The sequence below is a fragment of the Periplaneta americana genome, chromosome 16, assembly GCF_040183065.1.
Source record: "Periplaneta americana isolate PAMFEO1 chromosome 16, P.americana_PAMFEO1_priV1, whole genome shotgun sequence".
Classification (NCBI taxonomy): Eukaryota; Metazoa; Arthropoda; class Insecta; order Blattodea; family Blattidae; genus Periplaneta; species Periplaneta americana.
Window position 1 is genome coordinate 135803125 of NC_091132.1, and position 20708 is coordinate 135823832.

General features: G+C 35.2%; 1 protein-coding gene and 1 long non-coding RNA gene across 4 annotated transcripts in view; one reads left to right on the forward strand and one right to left on the reverse strand.

Annotated features, from left to right (window-relative positions):
- The window catches only part of LOC138691246 (ras GTPase-activating-like protein IQGAP1), a 207117-nt gene that overhangs the window by 62967 nt on the left and 123442 nt on the right, over positions 1-20708 (forward strand). For all 3 annotated transcript variants that reach the window (XM_069813067.1, XM_069813068.1, XM_069813069.1), the window contains 4 exons: positions 1467-1630; positions 6926-7060; positions 16723-16879; positions 16986-17128. In XM_069813067.1, the coding sequence (XP_069669168.1) occupies positions 1467-1630; positions 6926-7060; positions 16723-16879; positions 16986-17128 (599 nt within the window). The remainder of the gene's footprint in view (positions 1-1466; positions 1631-6925; positions 7061-16722; positions 16880-16985; positions 17129-20708) is intronic.
- The window catches only part of LOC138691253 (uncharacterized), a 56397-nt gene continuing 53100 nt past the window's right edge, over positions 17412-20708 (reverse strand). Inside the window, exon 3 of the long non-coding RNA XR_011329780.1 lies at positions 17412-19059. This is a non-coding gene — a long non-coding RNA (uncharacterized lncRNA). The remainder of the gene's footprint in view (positions 19060-20708) is intronic.

Genomic DNA, 20708 nt, shown 5'->3' on the forward strand with positions numbered 1-20708 from the left:
AAAGAGCACCAAAATTTTACGGAAACCAAATCAAATTTTACCCTATCATTCTGCAAAAATTATAATTAAAAGAAACTTCCAGAAAGAACTGTTGGAGCACTTCAAAATTCGAAGTAATGACAAATTATGGCACTGATATTGCAAAATAAATACTTAATTCCTGAACACCAAGACATGATGCTGTAGCAACATTTAGATTGTTAACAGGTCACGACTATTGGCTGCACTCCTTTACAAAACTGGAATCTTCAACTCTCCAAATTGTATCCTGTGTCATGAAGACAATTCTACAATGAATAAGGATCACCTTTCGAGTTATTTAGCTCTCAAGACGTCACCTACAAGCATGCTGATTAGACTTATTGAGAAGCAACAAAGCAAATGGAACATATCCAAGCATTTGAGCATTAGGTTACTACTAATCTGGACTAGTAACTGAAAGTTTCAATCTTAAGTCAGGCTCAACGTGAAATCTGTTTCTGTATATTTATTCTTCAAATTCACTAAAGATGAGAAAACACTTTCACAGAGATATGTTGTTGTGAAGGGCAGGAAAAACTTCACTGCTCTCTCAACTAATGTTGGGTACTCGTTTTGCATTTGGATCCAGAAATCGGGAAGATTAGTTTTAGAAAATTCTGATTACAGGCCTGAATGTCAACTCAATTCTGCTTTTTCTTTTCGAGAAAAATTTGGAGGCAATATTTCCTTAACATGTCAGAAGGGATTGTTTATCCAAAGTTCTCAGATAAGATCTTCTGTGAAATAACTTCTAAACTCGTTTGTCAAATGCTGGCAATGTTCATGTATCTCAGAAACTACATCTTGACTGATCTGAATTTCATTTTCCTCAATGAAACTTTCAAGAAGAGGACACGTCGACGTTTCGTTCTTGATGAGTTCCCTCGTTGTTAGTTTAATTTTTGTAACTAATCCCCTGAATTTATCATGCACAAAAAACGGAGTAGTGTTGGCACCTTGGAGGCTCTTGTTTAATTTATTAAGTCGACTGAAGATGTCTGCCAGATAGGTCAAACTGCAGAGCGAGTTTTCATCATGCAAACAGTCTTTCAAAAGTAACTGCGAGTCACACAAGAACACAGAAACCTCGTGTTGTAACTCAAAAATCCTGGTTAGAACACAGCCACGTGAAAGTCATCTGACTTTTGTATGGAACAACAGTTGCTCATGTTCAGCTCCCATTTCCTGACATAGAGCTGAAAACATTCTTCTAAGTTCTCTGGACTAATCATGTTGTTATTCTGTACAGTTAAACCATGCAAAACTACACTAACAGAGCTATTAAAAATAACATCGAGATCAGAAAATCTATAATTTTGGACTTACAGGTTTTTCCCCTGGACTCTTCAGTTAGATACATATTTCTTTATAGTTACAATATTGTAATGAATAATGACAATGTGTATGATAAATACCACATTGATTATTATTTAATTTTCTTTCAGAACACGTAAATGTTGCTCTTGTGAACTCTGCATTGGACAATGGTACATGGAAGGATTTGTACAAGACATTACAAAATCCAGCATTGAAAATACCTGTAATGATGACCAAGTTTGCTGCACCTCTCTATTTTGAAGAAATGAAGACAGATAAATTGGAATGTGGGGTGTGTATTAATAGTAATTTTATAATTTCTAATTTTTATGATTCGTCAAAATATACATGTTCCCAAACTATATTTTCTCTATTACTCCACATACTCAGAATTAGTTCTGCACCTGCAATTTTTTAGTCCTCTACTATGGCTGATGTAATGTTTCTGGCTACAAAACTACTGTTCTAATCCTGGCCTGGAAAACTGAGTTTTATTCCCTTCTCGTATGTTTGTCCTGTTTTGGTCTTGCACTATGCTAACTACATGATCATGAAGTTCCACTACTTGTGAATTTCTAGTGTTAGTTAATAATTTGAAGATTTTTTATTGTTATTTATTATTTAATCTAATAGCCAAAGACCAGAAGTTTAGGCATTATGAATCATTAAAATAGACAGGCAAAAAGGCATCATAAGTAGCTAAAATAAGGAGGCAAAAAGGCATTGTAAATAGCTAAAATACGCAATAAAAGGCAATTACAAAATCCTTGCACTATACCCACAACTTTCCACAAAGGGATTTCGGCAGCAAGAAAAGCTTTACATAAGTCGAATCCAAATTGAGATTTTCGACTCGATGTTGCAGTTACTGCTGGAAGCAAAGAAATCTTCTTCCCAGTAGCCTTGGAAAGTGCATAATATATCTGTAGGTAATTTTTAATAATAGATAAAAAAATCAGATAAAAGCAGAAAAAGCATATATTTTATAAATTAGGCATTTATATTAAGAAAGGCAGAAAAGGACAACATAAAACTATGACGTTTCAATCACAAAGGTATAATTCGTACAGATTTACTTTCAAAATGAAGATAGATTTAACACATTTAAAAAAGCATTCTGCCAAAGTTCCGGTCTCTGTTAATAGCATTACAATCTTAATTGGTTGAAGGAAAATGCAGTGACAATTTCAAGAAAACAATGTACCAAACCTTCTCATTATGCCAACTACCTTAATATCTAAGCTGAAACTACTGTTCAGCAATCAGTCATTATTCCACTCTGGGAACACCACATATCTTGCTGTAATTTTTATAATAAACTGTCCTGGAAAAAAACAAATAGAAAGTTTAGTCATTAAACCTCAAAACATCTTGCTGGAAGAACATGGGATATGCAACTTGTGCACTGAACATCAGATACAAGATTACACATACGAAAAATAAAGTGGTTAGCTGTGTTTTGTAATTGAGCGCCAAAAGGTACAGTTGTTGACATAAATTCAACATGCATATAAATCATAGTAATAGAATTAAAACTAATCCTGATGCTGTGATATACAAGAACATGTATTGTAACCAAGATTTAGAATGTTGAGAAGCTTCATTTATTTGTTATTTGTAAATACTTATTGATTAAGGACCGTAATATACAGAATGAGTCGTAATTGTGTACTATAAAGTAGTGCAGAGTATTCTATACTAAAAATTAAACATATTTTTTCATATAAACTTATGTTTCTGTTCTTCAAAACTCAGCCTTAAGATTATGCCTAGGAGTACCAAAAACCACATCAACTGTTGCCCTAGAAATTGAATGTAATATTCAACCAATCAGACACTACGTATTACAAAAGGATTAAAAATACATTTAAAATTGCAAGCCTCGTCCAGATCTCAGATGTTCTTCAAACTGTCAGATAATATTCTGTGTAATTTCTATAAAATAATCAAATAAGAAATACCAATCTATATCACACACACTCATTGCTAAAACTCCAGTTGTGAACGAAATTCCTCCATGAAAATGGGTGATTACAGAACATAGCATACAAATTCCAGAAAATCATTCCAAAAATGATACTCCATACATTCTTAAGCTAGATGCCATGGAACTACTCTGCAGCACATATAAGGATCACTTTCAAATTTATACAGATGAATTTCTGAATCCTAATAATGGGGCATCAGTAGCAAGGTATTATATTCCGAAATATCAAGAAAGTTACTTCACACCATGTTCATCCTCTTCCAGTCTTGACACTGAATTGCTAGCTACTGATGCTGCTCTTCAGTGTGTTACTCAAATTTCTGAAAAATCTATTTGCATACTTACCGACTCCAAGGGGACTATATTTAATATAATTAAATATGTACCAAACCTATACGCACATAGAATTATTCCAATTCAGAAACAACTAAGTGAACTAAAAAAACTCCAAAAGGAAATAACATTTCAGTGGATACCTAGTCATTGTGGTATACCTGGAAACGAGAAAGTTGATATTGCAAAACAGGCAACATATTTGCAACCAAGACCTCTTCAAGTGATATCTCTATCCAGTGCTTTTGCTTCAGTAAAGTCTCATTTTATAAACCTATGGATCAACAATTGGCTCTCTTCTGACAAAGGAAAAGGAAACATTTTTCAGTCCATTCAAAAGAAACCAAATGACCTGGAAATGTACAAACACTTGCCCAAACGTGTTCAAACATTTTTAACAAGAGCCAGAACAGGTCACCTTGTCACACAATTGTACCTATACCAATTTCACCTTTCTGATAATTCTACTTGTCTGTGGTGTAATAATAATGAAGAAGGTCTGGAACACATTCTTTTATACTGTCCATCCATAAACCACAAAAGAAGTCAATTAAAATCATCAGTACCAGTTGCAGAAGACACAGCCCTGCAGTATATATTGACTACACCCCAACTCTGGCTACTAGCAACAGGCATCTATAATGAACACCGATCAAAATACCCCTCATTTCTCATGAAAAACAAAAACTAAATAGACTACAGTGGACTGTAATGGACTTTATGTTGTCAGCAAACAACTGGATACATTAAGAAGATTGAACTGTTGTTATATAAACTTATGTTCATGCCCACTACATTATGGAGATAATGATTGGAACAGTCAGAAAAAGACAACAGCTACTTTTCTGAGTGTGTTGTTTAATGACGTGGTTATTTACATTGCAAGTTCACAGAAGATGCTTGAAATGTCCACCATTCACTTCGCAACACAATTTCCGCCATGAATGTCTTGCTCTTTGAGCAATGCCCCAAATTGTACTTCCTGCAGCCACAAATGCATTTAACAGATGCTCTCTTGTGGTGTGTCATTGAGGGTAAATTAATCCCTTCATGTGACCCCACAACCAGAAGTCACAGGGACTGAGTTTAGGCGATCGCATTGACCATGCAACAGGCCCGTTGCATTCACTCCAGCTGCCGGGATACTGTTCATTCAAATGACGTTTCACTGCAAGACGTTAATGTGCAGATGCTTCATCTTGAAGTAGCCAAGTGTGCAACCATGTTAACATTGGTACCTTTTGTTGTGGTAGTTCAGTCTGCAAAAAATGCAAATATGCAGCACCTGTTGACTGATTGTAACGTTTCTCTCTTTTCAATAACAATAATTCTACTTATTGTGTACTGTAGAGTGTCATCTGAGCGATTGATGCATGAATAGCTTCGACGTTATGACCACTCGCACATCCCACAGTGATGCCATATCTCGATAACAAAGCTGTCATGGCTATATGTTTGTAGGATAAAATCTGTTTATATTGGAATATAAACTACTCTACAATACTTTACAGTACACAATTACGACTCAATATTAGAAATAATATTAATATATGCCAACCAACTTTGTTACACTCATGAATTCCATAATTTCCTTCATAGCTGAATAGTGGTGCGTCAGCCTGCCAAGAAAATGTTGTTTGATCCTTGCCTGCGATTTTATTATTATTATTATTATTATTATTATTATTATTATTATTATTATTATTATTATTATTATATCTTTGCAACTTGTACCTGTGTTACTTAGAATTTTATGTTTATTGAATACATTTTGAAAAAAATTACATAACCCTGAAAAAGGCAGTTTTTAGGTGACTATTCACTGTGAACATCAATGAACTTTGCTGTCAATGACTTATAGTGGAGTGGGAAGGGATACACTAATTTATAATACTCGTGGGAGCATATTATGGAAGTATATTATTAATAAGATTGAAATGGTTATATAACCAGAACAATAATTTATAATTGTCATCTATTTATGTATATGATTAGCATTACCATTATGTATTCTACTCTAGCAGGCTGATCAAATTTTTCAACCGGAATATTGGACTTCACAAAAGCCTCCACTGTGTCCACAATAAATTCTTGTTTTAAATCTTTCACTTGTTTCACATGGTTGTGTTTCTTCTAAAATTGCTCTTCGAGATTCACTTGCTTGGCCGGCCGTAGACTTATGCTTCACGTGTTTCTTGGACTGGCAGTGTTTATCTATCACATCTTTACATTTATAATCTAAACTATAATTACAAAATTTGCATAGTAATATCCCAGCAGGAACAATTAACCCTTCAGACTTAAATTCCCTAGCTATATTGGCACAACTAATACTATGCTTCGACATAATTTCTTTTTCACCCACGCACAATCACAAGAGATAGATGCTGCTTCAACAGAACACAAGTACAAAAAATCCGTTTTTTGGTTAGTACGCATCCGCATGTGTGAAGCTGTGATGTCATGGCTCAAGCTGTTGCTTGGCAATTCATGAGCACGTGACATCTGACCATGCTGTGCTATGTAAGTGCGCGTCATCATATTGTTGAAAAAGATGAACACTAAAATTCGCGTGAAAAATGATTGAGCATTAAAATTCGCGAATTGAGTCTTGTATAATTATAAATGTGTCAATATTTCGCGTTATTTAAAAAATTCGCTTTATTTTGCGAATTGAATTTACATCCAAAAGGTTCTAATGCCCGAAATACACAAAGACATAATAATAATAATAATAATAATAATAATAATAATAATAATAATAATAATAATAATCCGTGGCGCTACAGCCCATGAAGGGCCTAGACCGACCAGCTGGCTGCTGGCTTCACGCCCACATGCCGAAGCAGAGATGGACGATCATCCAACCAGAATGGAGGTATCGTGTGGTTAGCACGATGATACACAAAGATATTGCAAACAAATATATGAAAAGAGACTTTTTTTATCGCATGTCAACAAAAAAAACACCTCTAGTTGTTTTACATCTTACTTATCAAATAAAAAGGTAAAGGTATCCCCATAACATGCCATGAAGGCACTTGGGGAGGCATGGAGGTAGAGCCCCATGCTTTCCATGACCTCGGCACTAGAATGAGGTGGTGTGGTTGGCACCACGCTCTGACCGCCTTTTACCCCGGGAAAGACCCGGTACTCAATTTTATAGGAGGCTGAGCGAACCTCGGGGCCATTCTGAAAGTTTGGCAACAGAAAACAAAAATTGTAAATAAATATACTAATCATTTCTTGTTTTATTTCATTTTATAGACAAACTTATCATATCAAGAAATAGTATCAAGTGTTCAAGTTTTGACTGATATAGCCTCTGTGACAATGGCAGTGGATGCAAGTGATGTTGAAGAGACATGGAAAGCTTTAACCAACCCTAATGCTCATTTCACAGTAAGTAATCTTAAAAAATATATTCTAATTATTCAAGTTAAGACAAGTATTTGTAAGAAATTGTTTTGTCTCCCAACACTACACTAATTTAAATATAATGAGGATCACATCTCGAATTTCTTGCAAATAAATGACATTTGGCATTATTTTACAATTTTTGTAGATGTTCTGTTTCCTCTCCATTTTAAAAAAAGTGGTATCTGTTCCTCTTCCACTTTACTCTTCTTTTCTCTGATGTTAATTTTGCTTCGAGCCCCTCATATATAAGGACAGGGTTTTTGTATGTGCCAGACATCTACAATACACAGGCAACATATTTGCAACCAAGACCTCTTCAAGTGATATCTCTATCCAGTACTTTTGCTTCAGTAAAGTCTCATTTTACAATTGGCCAAACACCTGCATAGAATTGTAATATATCAGTCCTCTAACTGCCCATTGTGTAACTCAAACCAAGAAATGGATTCGGAACACCTCAAAATCTGTGCTTCAGTGGCTGGCCATGATAATATCTTTGAAAAATATTGGAGTGCAAGAGGTCAAATGACTTTATTGTCAAACGCCTGGCATTAGAAAACAACAACATTTTTAACAAGAGCCAGAACAGGTCTCATTGTCACTCAATTGTACCTACACCGCTTTCACATTTCTGATAATCCTACTTTTCTGTGGTGTAATAATCATGATGAAGATCTGGAACACATTCTTCTATACTGTCTATCCATAAACCACAAAAGAAGTAAATTAAAATCATCAGTACCAGTTGCAGAAGATACAGCCCTGCAGTATATATTGACTACACCCCAACTCTGGCTACTAGCAACAGGCATCTATAATGAACACCGATCAAAATATCCCTCACTTCTCGTGAAAAACAACAACTGAATAGACTACAGTGGACTATAGTGGACTTTATGTGGTAAAAAAACAGCTGGATACATTAAGAAGATTGATTGAAACATCTACAATACAAGCAGCTCATCTTTAATTTACTTCAACCTCCCCCCCCCCCTCCCCCAGTAGAAATTTGTGTTAAGTAGTTTTATAGCTCTTGGCCAGTTCGAACACATTAAACCATTATCCTTGATCATGTTTAAATCCACAAATCTCATACTTAATAGCGAACTTGCTAAGCACTTGACGACTGAGGACTCTATTTCTGATGAGTGCATGGCTATAACTGATTAATTTTTTTAGTTTATATGAACTCCGAATATACTTGAATCAGATCTTAAGGACTCTACTAGTATGGCAGAATTTCATTTCTGACGTGGGACTTTTTAGACAATTATTTTCCCTAATACAGTAATAAGGACTGACTGTAAGGAATGGATTGAAACAAGGGGATGGGCTGGTCCCAGTCTTATTTAATTTAGCCTTGGAATATGTAATCAGACAAATGGAAATACAAACAGACTCAACGGTAGTAAATAAATCAGTACAACTGATAGGTTATGCTGATGATATTGGCATTTTGGGAAGGTCAAAAAAGGTGGTAGAAGAAGTTCTTACAGAATTAGATGGGAAGGCGGCAGAGATAGGATTATGTATTAATACAAATAAGACGAAAACAGTTCTTCAAACTAAAAAATCAGTACAAAATAAAGTTATCCGACTGAATAATACTGATATTGATATAGTACAAAACTTTAAATATTTGGGTTCCATAGTAAACAAGGAGAATGATGAATTAGTGGAGATGAAAGAATATTACGGGCTAACAAAGCCTATTTTTCGATGATCGACTTGTTGAAATCCCAAACAATACATAGGAATAACAAAATACGATTGTATAAAACAATAATAAGACCAATATTGTGCTATGGTTGTGAGACTTGGACCATGCAAAGTAAGGCGGAGGAAAGATTGAACAGCTTCGAGAGAAGGATTGTAAGACAGATTTTTGGCCCAGTCCAAGATGAGAAAGGCTGGAGAATAAGATACAATTCTGAGTTATATAAAGAGATGAAAGTATCCAGATTTATTAAATTTAGAAGATTACAGTGGCCAGGACATGTAGTGAGAATGGATGAGAAGCAGATAGCAAGAAGGTCCTTCACTCAACAAATGCATGGGAAAAGAATAGTTGGAAAGCCCAGGAAAAGATGGGAGGATGAAGTCAGAAAGGACGCCGTGAATATTCTAGGACTAAGGGCATGGAAAACAAAGGCCAGAGATAGAGAATATTGGAAGAGACGCATTGAGGAGGCCAAGGCTCAAATTGGGCTGTAGCGCCATAGCAGTAGCAGCAACAGTAATAAGGTGGAGGTCATTTGATAATTGGTGTCGTCTTCCACAAAAACATAAAGAAGTGAAGATCCAAAAAACAACTCTTGGATTAGTAATAGAAGAGGGATATCATCCTCAGAGTGGACCAATCCCATTTAAACAAGCAGTGTGATGCAAGATAGATTGCTTTTGTGTGTATTTATGGTCTTAAATCATTGTTCATAACGAAGTGATCACATATATAATAGATTGACTATCCACATGTTAAAAATGGTAATGTGGAAGAGAACAACCACCAGAATTGCTACCATCGATTGAGAACAGCCGCTAGATGGAAGTACAGTTGCTCCATGCAATTCAAATGAGAGTTATAACGTGACTTCTTATGCAGTAACTAGATGGCAGCATAGTGAAGTTGACAAAAGTTGTTGCTGTCAAAGCCTATAAGGCTGAGCAATCTGTTATGTATGTGATCAGGGCTGATATGTACATTATCAGGCAGTACATCTCACTTGACGATATGTGTTGGAGGAAGAACAATAGTATATATCTGAAGTCTGATTAGTCTAACATGTAGCTAATCTGCGATATATGCAATGGAGGGAGAAAGGAACTGGTCGCCCTATTTCATTATCTCCTGGCCTAGTTGCCTCATAAGTGGTCTTTTTGGTGTCACTTGTGAAGTTCAGACCTGTCTTTGGACAGTTGACTAAACAACAACATTAAGGTGAAAAATTAAAATGTTAAATTACAAAAAAAAAACTATAGCTTACAGAGAAAAACTACCTTCAAATTTGAAATCGGCACACCAAAATTAGGTTAGAACAAGTGTTGGTATTAGTGCAACGCAGATTTTGTTCCCCAGTGTTATTGGCCTCTTTAGAGAACTGTACCGTGAAAAGAAAATGTAAAAATCTAAAACGGTTAATATTGAAAGTCTAGTGTACAACATACTTAAAATTAACTCCACAGTGTGAATTGAGTGATTGAATGTAACACTGTACTGTAGTTGTAAGCATATTTAGTATTAAGAGTATAGAATTAATTGCTATAGTTCCATCGCTCTAATTTCCGGCAGCCAATCGCGTTGCAGGTCGGTTACATTTAAACGTGTGTGTCTTGTGATTCGCTGAAAAAGACTATATTCATTTCTTAAGGCTCGATAAATACTTAATATAATCGCCCGCCATTTTGGCTCTATCGTGGGCGTTCACAGAAAGCACACGAAGACGTTATTTGCTGCTCACTTATTTGCTGAATGACAGTGTGTTTGATTTATTATCATAGGAGCTACGACATGATAATGTTTAACGGTGTGGCAAATAGATCCCTCGTATGGTAGCTTAGCAACGAAAGAACAAAAATGGCGAACGATACTACCTACCTAGACTTTATAGAGCCTTCACTTCCTAAGACGTAAGCAAAGAGGAGGAATCACACCAGGAATAACAGCATCGCGACTATATATTCTTATAGTACTAAAGAAATCAATCAAATTTATTATTTTCGTGCTGATTCATGAAACACATTAACCTCAATCAAGCGGCCACTTGATGAAACACAAATTTACAGAGTAACATCAATGGCCTCTTAAGATAGATTTCACTGTATGCTGAGTTGAATTTTGACTTGGGGAACAAGTGGTCGGTAAATTTTGCCCAGAGGCTTCTCGTTTAAGGACAGGATCCTTAAGGTGCTATAAATTTGCGACATGGTCCTCTCAGCTTTACATCCCATTCAAAGGGAGTCATGCTAAGAATTTATCATCCTTTGAAGTACAGTAGAACCCCGATTATCCGTCTCCCTATTAAACGATTGGCGGATTATCCGACTCTTTTTCTCGCTCTTTTTGTTTGTTTGTTTGGGGGGGGGGCTACAGAACATATGACGTACTACTGTATGTTATATTAGTACATATTTTTTTCTAGAGTGTTATTACAAATCTTTACACTTACACAGTATGGTCTGCTGTTCAAGTTGCCGTACTGTATAACTTAGACAAAATGTATTTCATAAGTGTCAAAAGAAAGCGAGTTCGTGCTAAGTATCGAAAAAAGTGCAAATACTGTAGTGGTTTGGGGAAAGAGAAACTGGCTCATCTTGCATCAGAATACGAAACTGATGTTACAACTGTGCTCGATTTAATAAGAATCAAGGATAAAATGTGTATAAAGTATGTAAATCTATAACATGAGACCTGTACTATTCCAATCTTTCCGCTGATAGCCATTACAAGGAGTTTCCTTGCCCCTTAAAAACACGTCGTTGACAACCGAATTTAAATTAGTGAACTTCTGATTCACTATCTAGCGTGTTAAAGGCAAGACCACGGAGGAAATTCCTAAAGTTGAATTATTCAATTAATTTACGAAAATATTTTAGGGTACGGATTATCCGATGTTTTCGATTAATTGTTCATTCTATCCCTTTCATTACCACAGATAATAGAGGTTCTACTGTATCAGCATCTTAAAATTGTTAAATACATTTTGTATATAGTTTGTACAACTTCCTTGTATGCACTGTCGTGGTTTCTTTGAACTCCCAACTATACTTAAGGAAGTTGAACAAACTACAGTAAAATCCCTTGTATCCGGCATCCAAATAACCAGCAATACCAAAACAACGGCACTTTTGACTAAGCCAAAAAAAAATAGTCATTCATGTGAAAGGGAAGAGTCGGATGAAGATGTGAGTGGTTTTCATGGATCGCACATGCTGCATATTGTTTATTATTTACATTGTTCACACATGAAAACATAGACAGAAACCCTCGTTATGTCCCTGGGGTAGATTGGGTAATGTCTATAAGTTGCTGCTCGACCTTGCAAACAATGCACAGAGACAATATCTTTAAATTTACCACTTGAACTCGTCTGTTTCGCCGGATGGATGAGTCTAAATAGGAAAGTGTGACATTCTCTGTTCCTACAGCATGTAACAGTTTCATTCATGTGATAGCATCATGGCTACTACTGCTAAGCTCAAGAGGAACTTCCTCCCACTGAAGCAAAAGCTTGAATTACTCGAGAAAATAGAGAGAGTAGTTAGTAGATCCAAACTAATGGACGAATGTAAAGTTGGAAGTTCAACTGTATACAATATAAAAAAACAAGGCAGTCAACTCTGGTCAACAAGACAGTCAACTCATAAGTAACACTGAACCTACGAAAGTTGCGGAAAATCGGAAAACTGTACATCAGTCCCAAAGTTCTATATGAGTGGTTTCCAATTAAAAGATCTAAGGGAATGTGCTTTCTGGCCCAATGCTACAAGAAAAAGTGAAGGGATTGCACCAGAAAATGAAACTGCAAGGTGAGTGTGGATTTTCTGTTGGGTGGCATAACAGATTCAAAGAAAGACATGGAATATGAAAACTAGACGTGTCCGGTGAACAAATGAGTGCTGACACAAGTGTCTGCGGATCAGTTTATTAATCAGTTCCAGAAAATTGTGTCTGAGAGTAATGTTAATGTGGAACAAATATATATAACTCGAACAATATTATTCAATATATACATCAACTCCATCATCAGACATTGGCGACTTAACAATTCATGGAAACATCCCGCTCTTCCGAAATTGTACTCTAGATACATAGTTATATGCAGACGATCAAGTTGTTTTTGCTACAAATGAAGACGAGCTGCAATACTCAATACATCACCTGAATATAATAGCACAAAATTTCAATATGAAAATTTCCCCAAACAAAACAAAAATTATGTCGTTCCAAGGTAAACAGCCAGTTAGGAGTAAAATTTGCATTGGAACCCATACGTTAGAACAGGTAAACTCATTTAAATATTTAGGTTATAATTTGACATATTTACCTGTTACTGATATATCTGAAAATATTCAACATTTTAATGGAGCCTTAAGAACCATCAACCAGGTTTTCACAACCACGAAAACCCAAAAACATACCAGGTTAAGAGCATATAAAGTTCTAGCAAGACCTGTCCTCATGTATGGTAGTGAGGCCTGGACTGTCCGAAACTCAGATGTCCAATGCCTAACAACTGCAGAAATGAGATTTCTAAGGAGGACTGCTGGCTACAGCTTGCTTGACCACAAAAGGAATGAACTACTTACAAAAGAATTAGAAAATTACACCTATTTATGAATATCTCCACCACTATAGACAAAAATGGCTTAACCATGTCAATAGAATGGACCGTTCCAGACTCTCAAGACAAATTCTCCACTATATAACACATGGAAGACGATTTTTGGGACGCCCCCTGAAAAGATGGAGACCGTAACAGGCCACTAGGCCTAATACCTGCAAGGGCGATGATGATGATGACGAGACTGGTTTATTATGGAGGTGTCTTCCTACAACACTGGCGTGTGTGATGGAAACCTTATCCAAGGACTTCAAACGAAACAATAATCGTGTAACTGTTATAGTATGCGGAAATGCTGCAGGTACCCACAAAGTGACAAAGTGGTGGGAAAATATCGAAATCCAAGGTGCTTCAAAAACATAAAGAATCTCCCTGTCCATTATCAGGCACAAAAGAATGCATGGATGAATTGCCACAGCCTGGGCTGTCAGTGTTGCCACATTAGGAAGTTCACATGAGTTTAATGTTCAGTGAATATTCGAACCGAAAATTAGTGTATTTTTGTGTCAAGTGATGTGTTTTTATAAAGAAAATCCACACAGTTTTATGTTATTTAGCTATGATCAAATGACTGAGAAATAAGCTTTTTACGATTACAATTTCAACAGGTTGACATCATAAAATACAGAACAGGTAATTTTTTTTTTTTAATACTTATTCAATTATCCAGCAAAATCTTGTATCTGGAACTTACCTAGTCCCATTGGTGCTGATTAAGAGGGATTCTACTATATATTATTTTTGGTATGTCTTGAGTGATAGTGACCATTAAATTGGAAATAGGTGGTACCTATTGCTCATGCATTACACTGATATCTACAATCTAGCTATAACACATCAGTTGTACCAGATGAGATATGTTATCACTCTTTGTACTTTGCTGCATATGAGCTTTCATTCTTACTTTTTATCTTAACGTCCACTGACATCACCTAACACTCAAGATATACTGTGAGGTATGTAATTATTTATCATTTCCTTCATATATTTCTGAATTTTATTATATGTATTTCCAAACACAGTGAAACTTCCCAATAGTGGACACTGCCGGGGAAAAATTAAATGTCCGTTATTGAGAAGTGTCCGCTATTTGGAAAATCGTTAGTATGTATATAGTACATCAAAATACAAATATCAGTAAGTTTACTTTTCCAGTCAGATGCAATTTCTGGATGAACAGAAGCAGATTCACCACATACAATTTTGTAGGAAATATTGTGTTGTGACCGAAACTTGTATAGTCAATCACCCAAAGCTTTAAAATTAGAATAACCCAACTCTTTTGCAATTTCTAAGGTTTTCTCTCTATTCAAGGTCCCAGATAAAGGCATCTTATTTGCTCTAGCACAGCAGAACCATTCATATGTTAAATTGTCAATGGCAAGCCCCTCAATTTTAAGAAAAACTCTTTTTGGGTTCTCATTTGCATTCTCAGTATATGATTTTAAAATAGGCCTAACATCCTTGTCCTGACAGTCCGCTCTGTAGATTGAGAACTCAAAAAAGTTTCATATCCATTGTTCAAGAATTAAAACAAAAAATCAATATCCCGAATTTAAAAGAAAACCTACAAATTAATCCAAACCCTTTAACTCTATTAAATATGGAATATAATCTAAATTTAACAGAAGAAATACTGAAATCAGAAGTAAACACTGAAATACTAAAACAATTGTCTTTAGAGACAATTAATATTAGATACCCTCCACAAAACTGGCTTCATTTATACACTGATGGATCCTTGATCTCCAGAGAACAAGGTGCCGGTGCAGGTGTTACGTGCTGTCTCTTCTCACTTTATAGTGATGGAGAAATCATTGCAAAAGTGAAAGTCTCAGGAATCTTCTATGCCACATCAGTAAATTTAAAAATGCAGTTATATTGTCAGACTCCAAAGCAGCTATTCTATCAATAGTCTCTAAACACACACCTTCATCTCAAACAGCAGAAATAACTAAAATGCTCTCTCAATTAATATCACTCAATAAAAGAATTGCATTCCAATGGATACCATCCCATTGTGGAATCCTGGGAAACGAGAATGCGGATGCTTTAGCAAAGAAGGGCAGCACTGCTGCTTACAGACCTGTTACTAAATCTACGTATTACTCGGTGAAAATCTACATACTTAGACTTCAACAAACAAAATTTGATAATACAATCCCAATGGAAAAAATGGAACTCTCTGCATCAAAATCCACAGTTAATTCCCGATTTACCACGAAAATCGTCTGTAGCTGCATTTAGATTGACAACAGGCCATGATTGTTTGGCCAAAAACCTGCATAGAATTGGAATATATCAGTCCCCTAACTGTCCATTGTGCAACTCAAACCAAGAAATGGATTCGGAACACCTCAAAATCTGTGCTTCAGTGGCTGGTCATGATAATATCTTTGAAAAATATTGGAGTGCAAGAGGTCAAATGACTTTATTGTCAAACGCCTGGCATTAGAAAACAACAACATCCTTGTTTTTCAAAATTTCACTAACCTGAGTTTTTCCCCACATTAAACTTTGTGGCCAGCTCACGAACACTTAATTTCTCCTTCTCACTATGCTTTACAATATCCACGTTCTCTTTTAGTGACAAATGTTTACGTTTTTGTGACATTTTTAATGTGAATGGACTTCTGAACACTCAATTTGACAAACTAAGAAAGTACGGACTGCTCACATACAGTATCACAACTAACCTTCAATAAAGCACAAGAACGTTCAAATGCACGATAATGATTGCTGCAATGAATTCCGTTTAATTTACAAACGTCTTTTTCTTTTTTTTCTTTCACGCTGTCCGTTATTTGGAAGTTTTAATTGTTGTTGGGAGATACATTTCAGTGTCCGCATCCGTTATTGAGAATGTCCGCTATTTGGAAGAATTTTATCATAAAGGTCAATGTTATTTTCCAGGGGAACTTTAAAATGTCTGCTATTGAGAGGAGTCCGCTATTGGGAAGTGTCCATTAAGGGAAGTTTCACTGTATTTATTTTATTTGCTCCAAATATAAAAACTATAGCTTAGAACTATATAAAGAGTTAAAAGCAACAGTAGCGTAAGTCAGGAATTGCAAGACATGAAATATTTTAACTTTTGTGTTCTATGCCATTGAAATATCTGTTGAAATATAATTTAAGGGGCAATTTGTGCAAGTATATGGTACTTTAAATACAAAATAAAAGTACACACTTTTTTCTGACATTCATAAGTTGAAATGTCGAAAAAAATATGACTTAGGCCACTTGCTCTGAATCTCTCTTATTAATATAAAAAATAATCAGGTTTCATTAATAATTCAACAGGGCTTAGATCCAGCTTCAAAAATGAAGTACTTGCAAGCATTGGTTGTACTGCGACAAAACAAACTAACAGATGAATGTGAATGCCCTGTTTTGACATACACAGATGTTCAAGAATGCATAGATATTGTTAACAATCAGCATGAAGAGAACAATATACGTAAGTTTGATTTCACTTTTGTAATAAAAGTTATATTATGTAATAATATGTTCTTTGTCTTTGAATGTATATTGTAATGTTGAAGAAAATTAATTTTCTTTTGCAGTGATAATGGCACTACAGAAGCTGAATACAGCAATAGAAGAAAAGGATTTGAAAGCAATGTTACGAGCTTTACAAAGCCCCAGTCTTAAACTCGTAGATAATATAGCTCCTGTTGATAGTATTCTCTACTTAAAACTGCTCTATGTATGTATTTAATATGTTCTTTCTTCTTACATTTATACAAGGTGTGGTGGAAACTATTAGAAGATTAGTAACTTGAAAAAGAACACTTTAATAGCAAATTAAATTATCACTATCTACACTGTGGTAAACTACATTGTAAAGCAGGCATGTCGGAAATCAGACTCTAAATGTGCAGTTATGTGCGCAGATCGCCGGTCTGTGCAGGTTGCATCAATCAAGTGTTGCTCTTACCTGTTCTTAGCTGGAGGGGCATACAATCTATTCTGCGCTTCTAGGGTTGGATTAAATAGACATTTGGACATTATAAACATAGTTAGCAGAACGAAAAAAACACAGTTATTATCAGTGTCTATATTTGACAATTGTAATACAAGAAACTTTAGGCTTACTCAGTTATACTTCACAAAGTAGTGGTTTGTAAAGCATAATTTATTAATATGATTTTTATACAGTATTTGAAGAAATAAAATTGCAGTAATTTCGAAACAACAAGAAACGAACAAGTATTTCATTTTACGTAGTAGGTACTAATTATTTTAAAGTATTATTATTTACTGTGACCATTGATGCACAAATGTTGAAGAAAATATTATACTCCCAATTAATTACATGCAGTAGGACATTGTGAAGTTTTTACACTGGAATCATTTCTTTGCTGTATGTCAATATAAATTAAGCTTAGAATTTAAATTCACATATAGTTTATTTGAAAACATTGAGAGCAAGTATCGAAAAGTTGGGAGCATTACTCAAAGAAATTAAAAGTGTAGTTAACAAGCTGTGAAACGACGATATTCTCTTTATGTCGGATTTAAAGATTTATTAATATAAGTATATTGAATTAATATTGTGACATGAGATGGAAAATTTGCCATTATATATTTTTCCAGAAAATTTTCCGCCTTGCAAATAGTTTTATTCTCTCCTTACAACCTGAAGAGCCTCACATGTATTCCTCACTATATTCTCATCATTTACCAGTTTATGAAATGAAAGTCGTAAGTCGTCTAACCTTTGATGGCTGTGTTAATACAGACTCCAAAACAACGCCATTGTCAAGTACGTTTTGTGTGAGAGTAATGATTAAGAAATAAGCACTGGCAATATCATATTTTGAGAACTTTACTAATCTGATCTAAATTGCATTTTAAAATAATTATCATTGTTGGCTAAGGAAAACATTATAACAATTATGTTATATGATTCGTAATTTCTCTTCTCCGTTATCTGTGAACTCCTCACTTTATTTATCATAACTCATTCACAGACACAGCCAAATCGGCACTCGTACTGAAACTGTGTTACTGAAACAAAAGCTGCTGCACGTATTGTATAGCCCTGTCACGTTCCCCTCCAAGGCAGTTCATTCCTTCCAGGTAGGGGAATAGAGACTGCACATCACACAGAGACAGTTGCACAATGCGTGCGACTGCACAATGTGCAGGGTTTTGACATGCCTGTTGTAAAGCCTAATTGTCCAAAGTAACTTTTTTAATATAATGTCACTCAGGTGAGTTCCATTTGATGCCAAGCAGATCTCTGCACATTGTCTAACACTGTCCATGACTTTACGAAGCACATTCTCTGGAATTCTTCGAATTTCTTCTCGGATATAATCCTTCAATTCTTGAATTGAGTGAGACCGATGAGCATAGACCTTCTCCTTCAAGTAGCCTCACAGAAAAAAGTCGCATGCTGATAAACTGGGTAAGCGTGGAGGCCAAGCAACATCTTCGAAACGAGACATGACATGTTGTGGAAGCATTAATTTTGAATGGATGGAGTTTCAAATTCTCGTGCAAAATGCGTCGAACAGTTCTAGGCATTGAGTGTATGGCGACGAGAAAAACACTGAGGACTGCGCTGAAATGCGGCTGCCACTCACACATTTTCCGGTGTTCTCTCATTGTTTGAGGATGAGGGTCCATTTGCTGTGAACAGAAGCAGTAAATGAAGATAAATATCATAGGTTCTTCAATAACTGTCTATTTTTAACCTAATGCGTAGTACAAAAGATTACATTAGGTTATACATATAAAACATACATACGACTAGCGCTTTCACTGTTAAGATAGCATCTTCAGGTCTGGTTAGCATATTATTAAGGTTTTTACATAAAGACATAGATGGAATGCAACATAATGAGATGTAATAAAATACACGACATGACAAAAAATTACAATATTAAAGATAACTGTGCAAACAAAGGCAAAGTAAATATAATGACTTGAAAAACAGGCAAATGGTTGTAATAATTCAAACCTCTATAAAGTCTAGATATTAAATTATAAATCTATGCCTTGAGATAAAAGTCTACAAAACATGTGTGCGCTTATAAAATATAACAGAGACGGTTAAAAGAGTAAAAAGTTGCAACAGTCATCACGATGTATAGAATGGCAGCGTGTAGTGAATCTGCAAGAATCAATAAGAGATGTTTTAATAAAGGAACCTAAGGAAGATTATGTAGCGATAAAACACGAGATTTTAGAAGCCGTGGGAAGAGACGATGTTATCTGGCCGGTTACTTGGTGGTGACTGGTGCAATGACATAAAAGAATCACGTCATGACGTAAGTGGAGGGGGGTACATGTTGCAGTGAGAAGAGTTCCCATTGGCCAATTTGAATAAAGAGTTATTAGAATTAGGTAATTGTTCATTGAGTAACGAAATGTTATTACTAAGCGATTTACTTATGTAAAATTCTTCTGCAACTAAATTAATGTTCCTGTTGATGATAGGTTTTAAAATTTGTAAAGCGTCAGACATTTTTTGAAGCTCATGATTACTCTCAATCAAATGGAATGCGAATTTAGATCTATTACGACTATGACGGAAATCTGCTTTATGTTCTGAATATCTAGTTTTAAAGTTCCTTTAGTTTGGCCAACATACTTTTTTTTGTACAATTCTTACAATGCAGCATGTATACTCCACCACTAGCATATTTGTCAAAGTTGCCAATATTATTAGGGATAACATTATTAAGTTTATTACCAGTTTTAAAGGTGACCTTTACATTTTCTTTTTTGAAAAAGTTAAGTAACTTGTATGACACATATTATAAAAGAACATTACATTCCAGTGTTTTGGTTTTTTAGTATCAGTCAAGGCTGTAAGCGTGGTATCTGAATTCTTATTTAGAAGGGATTTTCTTTTAAAAAGAAGTCTATCATTTTCTTATTGAACCCATTTTCTATTGCAAGTCCTACTATGTATTTGTATTCTTTCAAATAATTTTTCTTGGAAAGGGGAACTTAAGTAATTTTAAACTGTCTGACCCAATTTAATATTGTTTGGCGTATAGAAATCTTTCCATTCCTTCCAATTTCAAAATGTCGTCTAAAGATGCGTTGTGTAATTGGCGTGGAATCACTGTTTTTTAAAAATGATTTCACAGTAAATGCCCTGTGCTCTTTCGACCAACGTTTTATCGTTAATGAAGGCTATTAACTGCTCTACCGAATGGCATGTTTTGGCACGCCACCTACCAACATGGCGGCATGGCGCGAAATTTAAATCATCTAATTGTTTCTGCCTCACCTTGTATAAACACACAAGCTATATAAATAATTTAATA